Here is a 14,946-nt window from a genome sequence, read left to right as displayed (position 1 = left end):
CTCTCCCTGATCCAACCAAAACAAACCCCGGCGTGCAGTCACGGATTGCAACGAACGAAACGGCATAGATGCCCTAGCGGCAACTGCTAACAAAAGACTAAGTTTTCAATCCAATGGCATATAAAATAGCATAATGCTACTCTACACCCCACCAGACTGAAAACAATGGGAACCTTCTCTGGTTACACCTCCGAGGCTTCTACAATTTGCAAGCCATAACGGATGCTGAGATTCCCTCATCTTCCTTAGGCTCAGCATCCGTTATGGCTTGCAAATTGTAGAAGCCTCGGAGGTGTAACCAGAGAAGGTTCCCATTGTTTTCAGTCTGGTGGGGTGTAGAGTAGCATTATGCTGTTTTATATGCCATTAGATTGAAAACTTAGTCTTTTGTTAGCAGTTGCTGCTAGAGCATCTATGCCGTTTCGTTCGTTGTAATCCGTGACTGCACGCCGGGGTTTGTTTTATTTGGATCAGGGAGAGCAGCAAATGTGCCTCCTGATGAGATACTAATAAGTTTCGAAACCGGTAGAGGTGCTTGCTGCACTCTCTGATTGGACTAGAATATGATGCGGCTGTATTTTCGTTTTGCAACGAAATTGAAAATGATTATTCATTTTTGATATATTTATTATATTTTTTTTTCATAAAATACGTATCTAGTTAAAATTTTCTCAACAATTGTTCAGAATTAATTTCTTTGGTTTCATTTTTCAATGTGTTTGCGTGTGTTTTATTCTTTTATTTTTTTAATTTTCCGTATTGTTTTAATAAAAATTTTTGGAAAGTAGTAAATATTAAAATTAGTTTAATATTTAAATAAAATATAAATAAACTGTTATATTGATTTCGTTGAAATCATATAATAGAAGCATAACTTCTTACGTGCGTACAAAGTACACACACATTCTTTTTTATTCAAGATATATTCTATAACATTTTAGTAATATTCTAAAACAAAAAACAAAAAGCTTACTAACAGCCAAAGAACCAATAAGATGCAAATTGGAGTTACACGTACACAATCAAATTATAACCCAAGTAATGACGTTCAAATACGTGGGAATTAATCTATCAGCCGACAACCGTATCGAAGAAGAGGTAAAAGACCAAACAATTAAAGCCAGTAGAACTGCCTGATGCATAAACGACACAATTTGGAAAAGCAAACACCTAAGAGTGAAAACAAAGGCCCGAATATATATGTAAGTCAGTTATTAGCTTACACGGCCGAAACAAGACCAGACACAAGCAAAAAAATAAAGACATCTGCAGAACAACGAAATGAAGATCTTAAGAAGAATTGCTGGAAAAAGACTACAGGACAGGGTAAGAAGTGAGGAAATCAGAAGCATATGTGGTATAGGCAATATAAATACCTGGGTAAAGAACAGAAAAGAAGAGTGGAATCAATACATAATCAGGATGTCTGAATCAAGGATAGTAAGAATAGCCAGGGACAAGTTACCGTTAGGCAAAAGAAATATAGGACGCCCAAGGAAAAATGGTACGAAAATTTAGGGACAGAATAAAAGGCACCTTCACAACCCTGTATAAATTTTTTTCACAGATGGACTGGGGTAATAATTATTGTTTTTTCTTTCGATGGCTTTTAAATCGCAGTAGTCTCTGACAACAATTTGTGGATTTCATCATTCCAATCATTATATTAATTCATTGATTAAGGATTGCTTTTTACATGCTATACAGATGACCTTTCTCGTTACCATGTCAGCTTTTGACATTTTAATTGTTGCAATTTTTCTATCTATGTTCATATAAACGAATCAATTCTATAATCATTGCTAATAGTACCTACATTTGAATATGGGTGAACAATACAAGCCATTTTTTAAATACATCGTTGGATTCATTATTATTATTACTGGAAGGTATGCTTTTGCTGATAATATCAAATTGAAAGATGTCCTCAGAAACAGCAATAATAGATCCGGAAGCAATAATTCGAGTAATAATAACTATAACAGCAATAATGACGATGATATTTTAAAATCAGAAGTTACAAAAGTTGTTGAACTTTGTGGTTCTTCAGGAAATAACAGAAATCAAGAAAATAACAATAACAGGTATGAATAAAGGAATAAAAAAAATTCTTCTCCTTTAGCATTACGTTTCTCTCTCTCTCTCTCTCTCTCTCTCTCTCTCTCTCTCTCTCTCTCTCTCTCTCTCTCTCTCTCTGCAGTCTCTTCAATATGATCTTGGACATTATTTTGGATATTGCGCTCAACAGTATTTTGTATTCTTTTCTTTTTCCCTCTTTTTTGTGTTCTTTCCCTCTTTGTATTATTTCATGTTCTGCTTTAATTGTACTTCATCAATCGCTTTCTTGTAATCAAGCAGTCAAGCATATACGTCGCAATTGCGTCTCTGCATCTTTGGAATAAGACTTTTTCTGAGAACAGAGCCTCTGTCGTCCCATCAGCATTTTTATCAACCCAAACTGGTTTGAAATATGATTTTCACACAGCTTGTAATCATCTCTTATGAATGATATTCTTCGCACTTTTTGGATCCTGGTTTTTTTTGGAAGTGCAATAAACTCAGACTTCAGCCATTCTGTTGGTGTTTCTCCAGAGTTGTATATGGTGTTGAGTATCTTTGTGATGATATCTTTGAGCATCTTTTGATATTGATTCATTGTCCATTAATTTGAGTAGTTCTGGTTGTATATTATCGGGACCTGCTGCTTTGCCGTTGTTTAGCTTTGCTATTTCAGAATAAATTTCAAACTGTAATATTTTTGGTCCATCATCTATCTCTTCTTCTACCTCAAAGACGTTAGCTCTATATAGAAATACTTCTAGGTATTCGGGAAATGGTGATAACACTGATACATATCGAAGAATTAACAGTAACGGAGACTATTACAAAAACGTGGGATACAGTAACGATGATTATGGGGAAAATAATTATGGTCACAATTCCAGAAACAACCGACAAAACTCTAATAACCGTAATAATAACAGAAATGATCGGTATGGACTTTCTAATAGTTATAGTGATAATGATGATAACCCATACACTTCATCTAATAAAAACAATCACAATAACGATGATAACCCATATACTTCGTCTAATAGAAACAATTACAATAACGATGATAACCCATATACTTCGTCCAATAGAAACAATCACGATTCTGAAAGGAATAATAATCCTTATAACAGTTTTGGTAACAGTAATAATCCCTATTCAAGGTAAGTCAATAAATATACTATTCTATAGCTTTTGCTAATCGTGATTATGAGTTAGATATAACAAAAATGTATCGGCTTTTAGAGGAAGTCCATGATATTTGGACGTTTTTATTTCTGATGTCAATACTCTCTTGGTTTCCGCTTATGATAAACGTTGAGTGGTATTTACCCTCGGTATGGGGTTGGTCAGCAGAAATACACTTATACACTTATCAGTACTTTATTGGTAGTTAAATATAATGGATAGTACCCAGCTGATGACGACGATTAATATATTTTACTCTAAGCGACCAGGAACCCCAAACTGAATGTCTCGCAATCTGACTAATAATCCCGGTGTTATTTGGCGTGTATCTATTTATTAGATCGACATGTTTTTTATTTTTTTCACTTTTATTTCTATGTCAACTTTGTATGTATGATATAATAATATGTTTACCGCTTGCTCAGCGTAATTCACCGTGTCACCAGAATCCCTGTGTCCCAGATTCGTGCTACACATCGATCGTTGTTTATTATTTAACATTCTTTATAAGCATCGTAATTAACGCTGCCTCTGTCCGGGTCGCATATTTACAGATGCTTGCGTGTGTAGACACCAGGGTGTTGAAATCAGTTAGGGTTTGGAAAAACAGTACATTTACACATGCTAGCGCGTGTTGACACCACGGTGTTGAAATCAGTTAGGGTTTGGAAAAACAGTACGTTTACAGACGCTAGCGTGTGTTGACACTAGGGTGTTGAAATCAGTTAGGGTTTGGAAAAACAGTACAGTTACAAATACTAGCAGATTTGGACACCAGAGTGTTGAATCCAGCTAGATTTTTTAGTAATTAATATACATGCATAAATATTAACGGCTATTGACTTTGATTTTATATACCTACTGCTGTGGAAAAATATTTAAGTGATTTAGGTATTAGTAAATAATTAAACTTGTTGGGATATAAACAATAATATATTAACACAAAAGAACAACATAAAAAATAATGTTGCTCTGAAGCTATTTGCTTGTGGAATTTTTATAATTAACTATTTAGATAGGAAACAAGCCACAATTAAACTGAAAAAAATAATTTTATTAACGTTTCGACGTCCAAATCGGGTGTCGTTGTCAAAATACAAAATACATACTACTAAATTAAACAAAAATGTTGTTGCTTAGTAAAAAAATACTTTAAAATGTATAATAATATATTATGTCTGAATTGCCAATATAAATGAGTCAGATTAAACAAATTATTAGAAGAATTTTTTACTAAGCAACAACATTTTTGTTTAATTTAGCAGTATTTTGTATTTTGACAACGATATCGGATTTTGGAGTCGAAACGTTAATAAAATTATTTTTTTTAATTTAATTGTGGCTTATTTCCCATCTAAATAGTTAATTATAAAAATGCCACAAGCACATAGCTTCAGAACAACATTATTTTTTATGTTGTTTTTTTGTGTTAATATACAGAGAGAGTATGTAATTTGGAATAAATTCAATATCTCAAATACTAATTGTTTTTTGAAAAATGCTCAGACCCGTTGATTAGTATTTCAAATTGTCCTTTTTGACATACAATAATAATGTATACAGGGTGTCCCAATTTAGAGATATGACGTCATCGTTGATTTTCTTAAATATCAACACTGTCATTTTGATAGCAATTTTGATAGAGTGTGTAAAGTTATACACAACTGCAAAATATCAAATTTTTATTCTCTACCATTTAAAAGATAATAGAAAATAACAAAGTTATGTCTGTAATTTGGAATAAATTCAATAATTAAAATACTAATTGTTTTTTGAAAAATGTTCAAACCCATCGATTAGTATTTTAAATTGTCATTTTTGACATATAATAATAATAATGTATACAGGGCGTCCCAATTTAGAGATATGACGTCATAATTGATTTTCTTAAATGGCAATACTGTCATTTTGATAGCTATTTTGATAGGGTGTGTAAAGATATACACAACTGCCGAATTTCAAATTTTTATTCCCTACCGTTTACAAGATAATAAAAAATAAAGTTATGAAAAACAAGTAATCAAATAATAATTGAATTTAATAATTATGTATTTCAATTAAGCAAATACTCATAATGTTGCCCTCAATTTATTGTCAAATTGTCAATGGGCAACGTTATGAGCATTTGCTTAATTGAAATAATTAAATTCAATTATTATTTGATTACTTATTGCTTTTCATAACTTTGTTATTTTTTATTATCTTGTTAATGGTAGGGAATGAAAATTTGAAATTTTGCAGTTGTGTATAACTTTTTACACCCTATCAAAATAGATATCAAAATGACAGTGTTGCCATTTAAGAAAATCAACGATGACGTCATCTAAATTGGGACACCCTGTATACATTATTATTGTATATCAAAAAGGACAATTTGAAATACTAATCGACGGGTCTGAGCATTTTTCAAAAAAACAATTAGTATTTGAGATATTGAATTTATTCCAAATTACACACTCTCTCTGTATTATTGTTTATATCCCAACAACGTTTAATTATTCATTAATACCTAAATCACTTAAATATTTTTCCACAACAGTAGGTATATAAAATCAAAATCAATAGCCGTTAGCATCTATGCATGTATAAGCACTAAAAAAGCTAGCTGGTTTCAACACTCTGGTGTCCAAATCTGTTAGTATTTGTAAATGTACTGTTTTTCCAAACCCTAACTGATTTTAACACCCTAGTGTCAACACACGCTAGCGTCTGTAAACGTACTGTTTTTTCAAACCCTAACTGGTTTCAACACCGTGGTGTCATCACGCGCTAGCATCTGTAAATGTACCGTTTCTCCAAACCCTAACTGATTTCAACACCCTGGTGTCTACACACGCAAGCATCTGTAAATATGCGTCCGGGTCGACGTAAATAAATCCACGCATGCAAAATTCACGTTTTTACGTAGTTGAAATAGCACTTTGAGGCTAAAAAGAGCCTCTCTCGTACCCACCGCATTCTGAAAACCAAACTGTGTACTGCTGATTTTTTCTTCACACAGTCTATATAGCCTTTGATGTATGGTTTTTAGAAATAACTTTTTAAATACCTATCCCCAAGCTAATGGTCTGGAAATTATCTTATTAACTAAACTAGTAACAACACCGCTCCTATAAATATCAAAATATGTAGATGATTTTTACTATTTGGAGTGGTCCGTCCATCTCTGTTCGTCGCGTAGGCCTGCTTTTGGCCGCTTCTCGTAATAGCGAGAACTCTCTATACGTATAGCATTGTTTAAAATAGTTTAAATGTCTTTTAAACAATGCTTCTAGACTCTGCGTGATCAATCTACCGAGTTGCAACCGTTATTTGAGGCAGGTCGAAATTAACTTTTTCGTTAGAGTACCTATATTTTATAACTACTGCAATGAAATTCTAGAAAGACCGACTCTATTATATTTTAACATATTTTATAATAGCTCTAGCAGTTACAGCAACAACTACAATGACAACAACAGAAATAGAAACAACGGTTATTCCAATAGAAATCTAAATAACATGAACAGCAGATATAATTCTGACGGTCAAAACAATGGTTATGGATTCAACAACAGACATAACTCTAATGGTTTCAATTATAATGGTGGTGGTGGTGCTTACGGAAATGATTACAACTACGGATATGACAGTAACAGCCGTGATGCGATGGGAAACAGCAATACTCAATCAACTCAAGCAGAAACTGTCTACGGATATAACAGAGAATATACACGTCAACATAGAAATGATAGAAACGGTTAGTATATTGTAACACTTTTAACATGTAACGTTTTCTTTTTCTTAGTGTAGAATTATATAATTGAATCCATCCATCCATCCATCCAATGGCACTAGAGCCCAAACCGGGCTTTGGCCTCCTTCAGCAAACTTCTGCAATAATTTCGATTTACTGCTGTTCTTTTCCATAAACGCATTTTTAGGAGGTTTTTGTTATCCTAATCTACTTCGTCTTCTTATCTCTTTTTTGGTCTTCCAACAGGTCTTTTCCTTGCATTTTTGCATTTAGCAATGTGCTAGGGATTCTATTCTCATGCATGCGGGCCACGTACCCTGCCAACTGTAATCTTCGCAGTTTAGTGTATTGTGCTAGTGTTGGTTCGCTATATTGTTCGTATATTTCTTTATTATACCTAAGTACGTGCATCTGTTCACGTATTCTATATCATCTATAAAGTGTTGTTGTTGTGCCAGTCTATTTGATCTGATTTGTATGAGTAGTTTTGTTTTATTTGTATTTATTGCTAGCCCTACAGCTTCTGCACTCTGTTTCAACTCAACGCAGGTTTCTTCCGCCGCATTCATTTCTCTGCTCATTATGTTTGTATCATCTGAGTATGCTGCTGATTGGGTAGATTTGTTTATAAGTATGTTATTTCCGCTCACCGTCAACCGTCTAATTCTTTCTTCTTCTTCTTTGTCTAGCCATTCACGTCTACAACTTAACAGAAGCCTCTTCAAGTCTTCCTTTCCATTGTTTTTTGTTGTACGCTACTTGTAGCCAATTTTTCCCGGCAGTTCGTTTCAGATCATCTGTCCATCTCATAGGAGGTCTGCCTCTGGGTCTTTTGTGTTGGTATGGTCTCCAGGTTAGAATTATTCTGTGCCATTTGTTTAGATCGCTCCTAGCTACATGTCCAGCGTATTCCCATTTCAATTTTAATGATTTTTGTGCCACATCGGTGATTTTGGTTTTCTGTCTTATCCAATTTGTTTGTTTTCCTGTCCTTAAGTGATATGCCAAGCATTGCTCTTTCCATCGCGTGTTGAGTGACTCTGAGTATGTTCATATCCTTTTTTGTGATTGTCCATGTTTGTGCCCCATATGTTAATATCGGAATAATGCATGCATTAAAAACTTTAGATCTAAGATGTAGTTGAATTTGCTGATTTCTGAGTATATAGTTCAGTTTGCCGAATGCTGCCCATGCTAACTTTTTTCTTCTTTTTATTTCTTCCGTTTGAATTTCCCTATTTAGTATTATTTTTTGTCCAAAGTAGGTATATATATTGATGTGATCTTTATTATTGATATGAGATAATATTCTTATATGTCATTTAATTTAATCAATGCATTAATCATAATCTAATTAATTTACCAGATCACATATCAATATGCTTTCAATCTCAGGGCGAATTATAAAATTAATTACTTACTCTCGTGGCTTCTAAGTATTTCTCAATGGTTCCTAATCGGGATAGGAAAGAAAAGAGTAAAATAATACACACATATGGGTTACAATTATAATCAAAATATTGTTTATTTTATGTAAATGGCAATCACTGCTTAATATTTGCTAGATCTTATTATTCTTAAACATAACATTTACAAATGGGAATCTTATTTCCTTTTGGTTTCCAATTGAAAGTTTTTATTAACATTTAACTTTTAGGATTTATTAGCAACAATTCTATTTAAGTTTGATGAAGCTTTTCTGATATTATTTATTATGTTCTTCAATTTATAATGTGGTATTTAATACGAAAAACCCATACATTCATGTCCAAACAAATGAGACTGACCTTTTTCTGGTGAACTGAGAATGTCCTCACACAAGACCCGTTTCCTGCTATCCTTGGCTGCGATCAAAACCTCGTCCTGGCTTTCAGTAATGTTCTCCTTTGAAAACTAGCTCGTATAGCTCTCGTTCCTGCTTCTGTCGTGATGCTGTATTCTACCTTTTTCGAAACTGCAATCAGCTACCGGGACACTCTTGGCTCAAGGAGGTTCTTTTACTCTCAACCTGGCCTGCCTCTCGTTCCACGATAGATACTCCACACTCACGGAACTACACCGGCTTTCTCACTCTCCGTACACTACCGTCCACTACTGGACTTCACTTCTCGACAGCTCAAAACATTCTGATCTATCTTTTTCATCCATTCCCCTACTTTCTAAATATCCCTTCCAGATTCACAAATCAACCTTCCACCACCAACTCTCATTCGCAGTCTTCCTCAAAACCAATTTTTAATCTTTCTAAATATGCTTAATGGATTTCCAAAAAAAATAGTTAATTCCCATTCTAAAATTACTTTCTACTATTTACAAAATTTAATGACCTATTATCTACTTCAACTGAGTCTTATTTAGCATAGGCTAATGATCGAACCTTCCGCGAACAACGATAATGACCTATTATCGATTTCACTTGAGTCTTATTTAGCATAGGCTAATGATCGAACCTTCCGCGAACAACGATAATGGTACGCGCCATTCACTTTGTTTATTCTAAGCGCATTGTCCCGAGTTTCGTATGCTTCTTCTAATCACTTCTTAAAATTAAATATAACAATTTGTTGTATACAGGTTGTTCTAAATTTATATGCCCGTGGTTGAGAAAATTGAAAATATTTTATATTAAATTGAATTTTGTTTGTAATTATCAAAATTTAATTTTCATATCAAATAGAAATATAACAATATATATTCTTCAACTTTTTCTATAACTTTGTAGTTTATTATTGTCACGGTTTCTTCGGAGTGCATGACTTTTGTTTTGTTTAAATTCATATTCAGTCCTATTTTAGAAGATTCTGTGTGTAGTTCTGAAAGCATGGTTTGCAGTTCTTTTAGGTCAGTAGCTATCAGGATTATGTCATCCGCAAATCGTAGATTACTGAGGTAGCGGCTGTTGATGTTTATTCCCTTATATTTCCAATTAAGATTTTTAAACACGTCCTCCAAAACTAAGGTGAACAGTTTGGGTGATAGAGTGTCTCCATGTTTAACTCCCCTATTTAATGGTACAGGGTTCGTGTATTCATTTTCATTTAGGTAGTATGTAGCTGTAGCTTAGTTCATAGTTTCTTTTATTAAGTTAATATATCTGCTGTCTATTCTACAATTTTGCATTGCGTTTATTACGGCCGTGTGTTCTATAGTGTCGAAAGCTTTTTCGTAGTCTACAAATGCTATAAAAACTGGAAACTTGTATTCGTTACATTTTTCTATTAATATTTTTGTGGTTAACAGGTGATCGGAAGTTGAATAGCCTTTTCTAAAACCTGCCTGTTCATATGGTTGGTATTCGTCTAATTTCCTTGTTAGTCGGGTAGTTATGACTTTGGTGAGTATTTTAAACAGGTGTGACAGTAGACTGATGGGCCTGTAGTTTTCCAACTTTCGATTATCACCTTTCTTGTGTAATAAGATTACTTTAGAGTTGTTCCAGCTAGGGGCTTTGCCCTGATGTAAACAACTGTCTATAAGCTTAGTTAGAATTGCAGTGAGTTCCTTACTTCCTTCTAATATCATATCTGTGGTAATCCTATCTTCTCCTGCAGCTTTATTTCTCTTCATGTTTTCCAATGCTGTAGTTACCTCTGAAATTGTTACTTTTGGCATTATTTCTGATCCAACATTTTTTATTAATTTCCGTGCTGGTCTCATTTCATCGTCTTGTTGATGTGTTCTGTAGAGTTCCGTGTAAAATTCTTCTATTCGTTTCAGTATGTTTTCTCTAGTTGTGATTTCATTTTCGTCTTTTCTGAGGCATTTCGTACTCTTATTTTTTTCAATAGTTGTTGTTATTAATTTTTCTTCTTCCTTTCTTTTTTCTTTTCTGATTCCTTTTCTAATCTGCCTATTAAGTTCTCTATATTCTTCGGTTCCTTTTTTGTTAGATTTATTTAAGATCTTTCTTTTTGCTATTTGTTTCAATACTTCTTTGTCTAATTCATTGTGTGTTGTTTTTGGTTTTTTCAGTTGTAGAATGCTTTTGTTTACTGTTTCGGTTATAAGGTTATTTAAATCATTAATATCATTGGAGTATATCTGCTGCATGTTAACTTGATTTAATGCATGCTATGCATTATCTTTTTATTAAATTCACTATTTTTTTATTTCTTCAGATGTCCATTTGTATATTTTTGCATGTATTATTTTTCTTTCTAGTTTTTTGTTTATTACTAGTTTTGTTCTTATTACTCTATGGTCGCTTCCTAGATCAAACTGATTTAATACCGATACGTCTTTTACTAGGTTTCTATTTTTCGTTAAGATATAATCTATTTCATTCTTTGTCTTTTAATCGGGGCTCATCCATGTCCATTTTCTGCTTGGTTTTTTATTGAAAAAGGAGTTCATTGAGTACATGTTATGTTCATTCATGAAATTGAGAAGCATTTCTCCTCTATCGTTTCTTTTCCCATAGCCATAATTAGCATAATTGCCAATTAAATGTTCATAATCTTCTTCTTTTTTGCCCAATTTAGCATTAAAATCTCCTAATAGTATTTCGTAATTTGCTTTATTTGTTTGCTTTAAGCGTCTAATTACATACCTACTCAAAACAACAAAACAAGATTAAAAAGCGTTGGAGCCAGTCCGTCGCGCGTCGCCTTGTTTCAGTCACCTCACAATAGTGAGGTGCAAATTTTAGACCTCCCCGTATCTTCTTTTATTCGGCATTCGCTTGGATTGCAAGTTATAGGAATCACGAAGGCGCAACCAGAAACTTGGTCTCAATAGAGGTTTTATTTCTCCGGAAATAAAACTTCGAATTGTTTTAATCAGATGTCGCTACAGCATCCATATCAAGTTATTTTGTTGTGATTCGGTATTTTAATAGGATTGATTTGTTTCAGTTCGTTCAGAGATAGTCATATACAAGCGGAAAAATGAAAGAATACCCATGAACGATCACATCAATCACTTATTTTGTATTTGCTGTCTTTTTCTATAACAAACGTTTGATATTTATAAAAAAAAGACAGCAAATACAAAATAAGTGATTGATGTGATCGTTCATCGGTATAGGGCTTTTCATTCGCAGACATTTGTTTCGAGCTTATGTCATATGTCGTATAACCCGTGTATATTAATATTATACACAGATTATACAACATACGACAGAAGCTCGAAACAAATGACAATCGATGAAAAGCCCTATTCTTTAATTTTTCCGACTGTATACACCCTCTAAAGATCTCTAATGAGAGTGAAACTAGTAAGGGCGTTTATGTCGTTCTCAGAACGAACTGAAATATAGGACATCTCTTGATTTCGTTTTACAGCGAATTCTTTTCTAAGCAATTATTTCGAACAAAGAACCACATTGAATATCTCTTATTTTAGAAGGTTATAATGATGATGCCTACTCTTTTGGAGTAAACAGTTATGGACGAAGAAGGAGAAATGCCAATAAAAACAATAATAAGAATAGAGATAAGGACAATGAAGTAATTATATTTTATTCGTAAAATATCTGAAATTTTAAAATTAAAAATCGATTTGAAAACTTTTAGTTTTTTTCTCCTGATATTCGCTATGTATAACCATATTTACTATTTTTTTTTTATTTGCAGTGCACAAGTCAATGTGTATTTAATAATATGGAATTGGTAAGACGTTTCGGCTATCTTTGCCATTTTCAATAAGCACTTTAATTATATAAGCATTAATTAATAAAATCTATATTAATGTCTGCACTATTTGCTACTTTGCGATGGAATTTTTAATAATTTTTTTTATATTATTCTTAATTGTATTTTTTTCTGTTTGTTACTTTCAGTTAGATGATGATCAGATACCTTCCGAAACATTGTTTATAAAATGGATTCAAGAGCACATTAATGACAATGATATGCAACGAATCAAAACCCTGAGAGAAATCAGAAAATGTTTTACCAGATTATCCACGAGTGGTATGAATATTTATATATGTAAAGGGTTGTCTACAGTTAGTGCCGTTTCCCTTCCGTTAGCCACAACTTCCATTTTTCCCAATATTCCCAGTCTCCGTCTTCCAATTCTTTCTTTGATAATTTTTCCATGATCTTCTCGGTCGTTCTCTCCTCCTTGTTCCTCTTGGGCTCCATTCTACAACTTTGTTTATCCTTGTACTCTCTGCTCTGCTTACGTGGCCGTACCATTTTAGTCTTCTCTCATTTTTATATTACAGGGCTTCTTTCTTCACTTGCATTCTTCTGCTTGTCTCTTCATTTGATATTCTGTCTCTTCTAGTCAGACAGTCAGACCACAGAACCTTCTCCAGTATTCCAATTCGGTCGCCAAAATGCTCCTTTGGTTTTTTTGTTTAAGTTATGACCCAAATGTCTGCTGCATATGTCATGATATTTCGTACTATTGTTTGGTATATCATTTTTGTTTTTTCCTTGAAGTTTTTTTTTCAGTCACACTATAAAGATGTCTTTTACAAGATCTTGTTTGTCTCAATCTATTTTTATCTCTCCTTTTGTTGTTCCGTTTTTCTACATTATAAAATCCAAAAATTTAAAATTCTTCGACTCTTTTATATTTTCACGTGTTCTTCTATTTCCAAGTCTTTTTCCGATATTACTAAGAGTACCCATAAATATTTATTGGCTTAAAATTTAGAATTGAAATAGAACTGCATGTATCGTTAAGGGCATAGAAGCAAAATGTTGCGCCAATGGGGTTTAAATGCATTCATTTTTTTTGAATCCTGAGAAAATTAATATGTAAGTATTTTTGAAAAATTTAAACGCATAATGAAGGATTACATTATTACCGAGGGCCGAAAGTCCCTTAGAATAACCAAAAAGTATCTTTTAAATGAGATATTTGAAATTAAAAATCACACTAAATTTTCTCTTTTTTTTTCACCCTTGCAACTTATTTATAGAAGTTTTCAGGAACTTTCGGCCCTCGGTAATACTGCAATCTTTCATTCTGCGTTTAAATTTTACAGAAATACTTAATAGTTTTTTCAGGATTTGCGCCTAAGCGCTTAAACAATTACTAAATATATAAACAAAAAACAAACCAAAATAAGTTCCCTTTGTTTTTTCAGTTTTATACTAGTTGTATTCTACACATCTTAAATCTTAACTGGTTATATTTGTTTTAGATATTGATGATGGCTGTGAGTATTCCAATGAATTAGCAAAATGTTTAAATTTAGACATAGAATAATCTATTAATTAGGTATACAATAAAATATTTAATCATACGCACAATTTATTTTTGAATTTATTAAATTCATTTTGTATATTATTGTTTAAAAAAAATTTAAGTAGTTTAGATATATTATTATAATAGATTATATGTCAATAAACAAAAATACTAAACCTAAATGAAAAAGAAAGAACTAAAAATTGTATTTATAAAATACCTTGTGAATGCGAACATTTTTATTTAGGTGAAACTTCTAACAACAATAACTTAACATCAATCTTATATTAAAAATGGAGAATTTTTTAGATCTCAAATAATACATTAAGATGTATGTGATACTTAACATAGAGTTCAGTGGAAAGATTCAAGTATATTCCAGATAGAAACAGATGGTAAAAAGAGAAAAACCATAAAAGTGGCTCTAATTATGTTAAATGAAAACAATTGCATCCCAAATTCGCAAATTCCTCAGCAGAAAGCAACAGGATCTGGTTATAACCGTAATAAAAGAGGAAATCAATAGAAACAATTTACCACTATTAGTAAGTCAACATCCAGGGCACTAGAGTGTTCTAAACTAAACTAAACCTTGGATACTTGAGAGAACACGCTCCATCGGAATGGTCCGATCTTCTTCTTCTTTAAGTGCCGTTTCCCAATGGAAGGTTGGATGTCATCATCACTATCTTTACTATAGCTACTGCTGCTTAACTGCATTTAAACCAACTCCAAAATTCTTCAACCATGACACTCTCCTTCTTTCTATACTCCTTCCTCCTCTTATCTTTCCCTGTAATGATTTAAATTTCTCATAAACGTTATTG

The 14,946-nt window shown here is 32.7% G+C and overlaps 1 protein-coding gene across 1 annotated transcript; it reads left to right on the top strand.

Moving 5' to 3' along the window:
- The first annotated feature begins 1,818 nt into the window (after window positions 1-1,818).
- On the top strand, window positions 1,819-14,544 carry LOC114324433 (probable serine/threonine-protein kinase clkA). The gene is made up of 7 exons (XM_028272283.2): window positions 1,819-2,084; window positions 2,823-3,215; window positions 6,663-6,979; window positions 12,320-12,423; window positions 12,550-12,585; window positions 12,756-12,888; window positions 14,076-14,544. Exons 1-7 carry the CDS (start codon window positions 1,825-1,827, stop codon window positions 14,138-14,140), a joined length of 1,308 nt encoding a protein of 435 aa, XP_028128084.2. The 5' UTR covers window positions 1,819-1,824; the 3' UTR covers window positions 14,141-14,544.
- Window positions 14,545-14,946: the final 402 nt, after the last annotated feature.

Source organism: Diabrotica virgifera, chromosome 3 (genome assembly GCF_917563875.1).
Source record: "Diabrotica virgifera virgifera chromosome 3, PGI_DIABVI_V3a".
Lineage (NCBI taxonomy): Eukaryota > Metazoa > Arthropoda > Insecta > Coleoptera > Chrysomelidae > Diabrotica > Diabrotica virgifera.
This window is presented reverse-complemented; position numbering and strand designations above follow the sequence as displayed.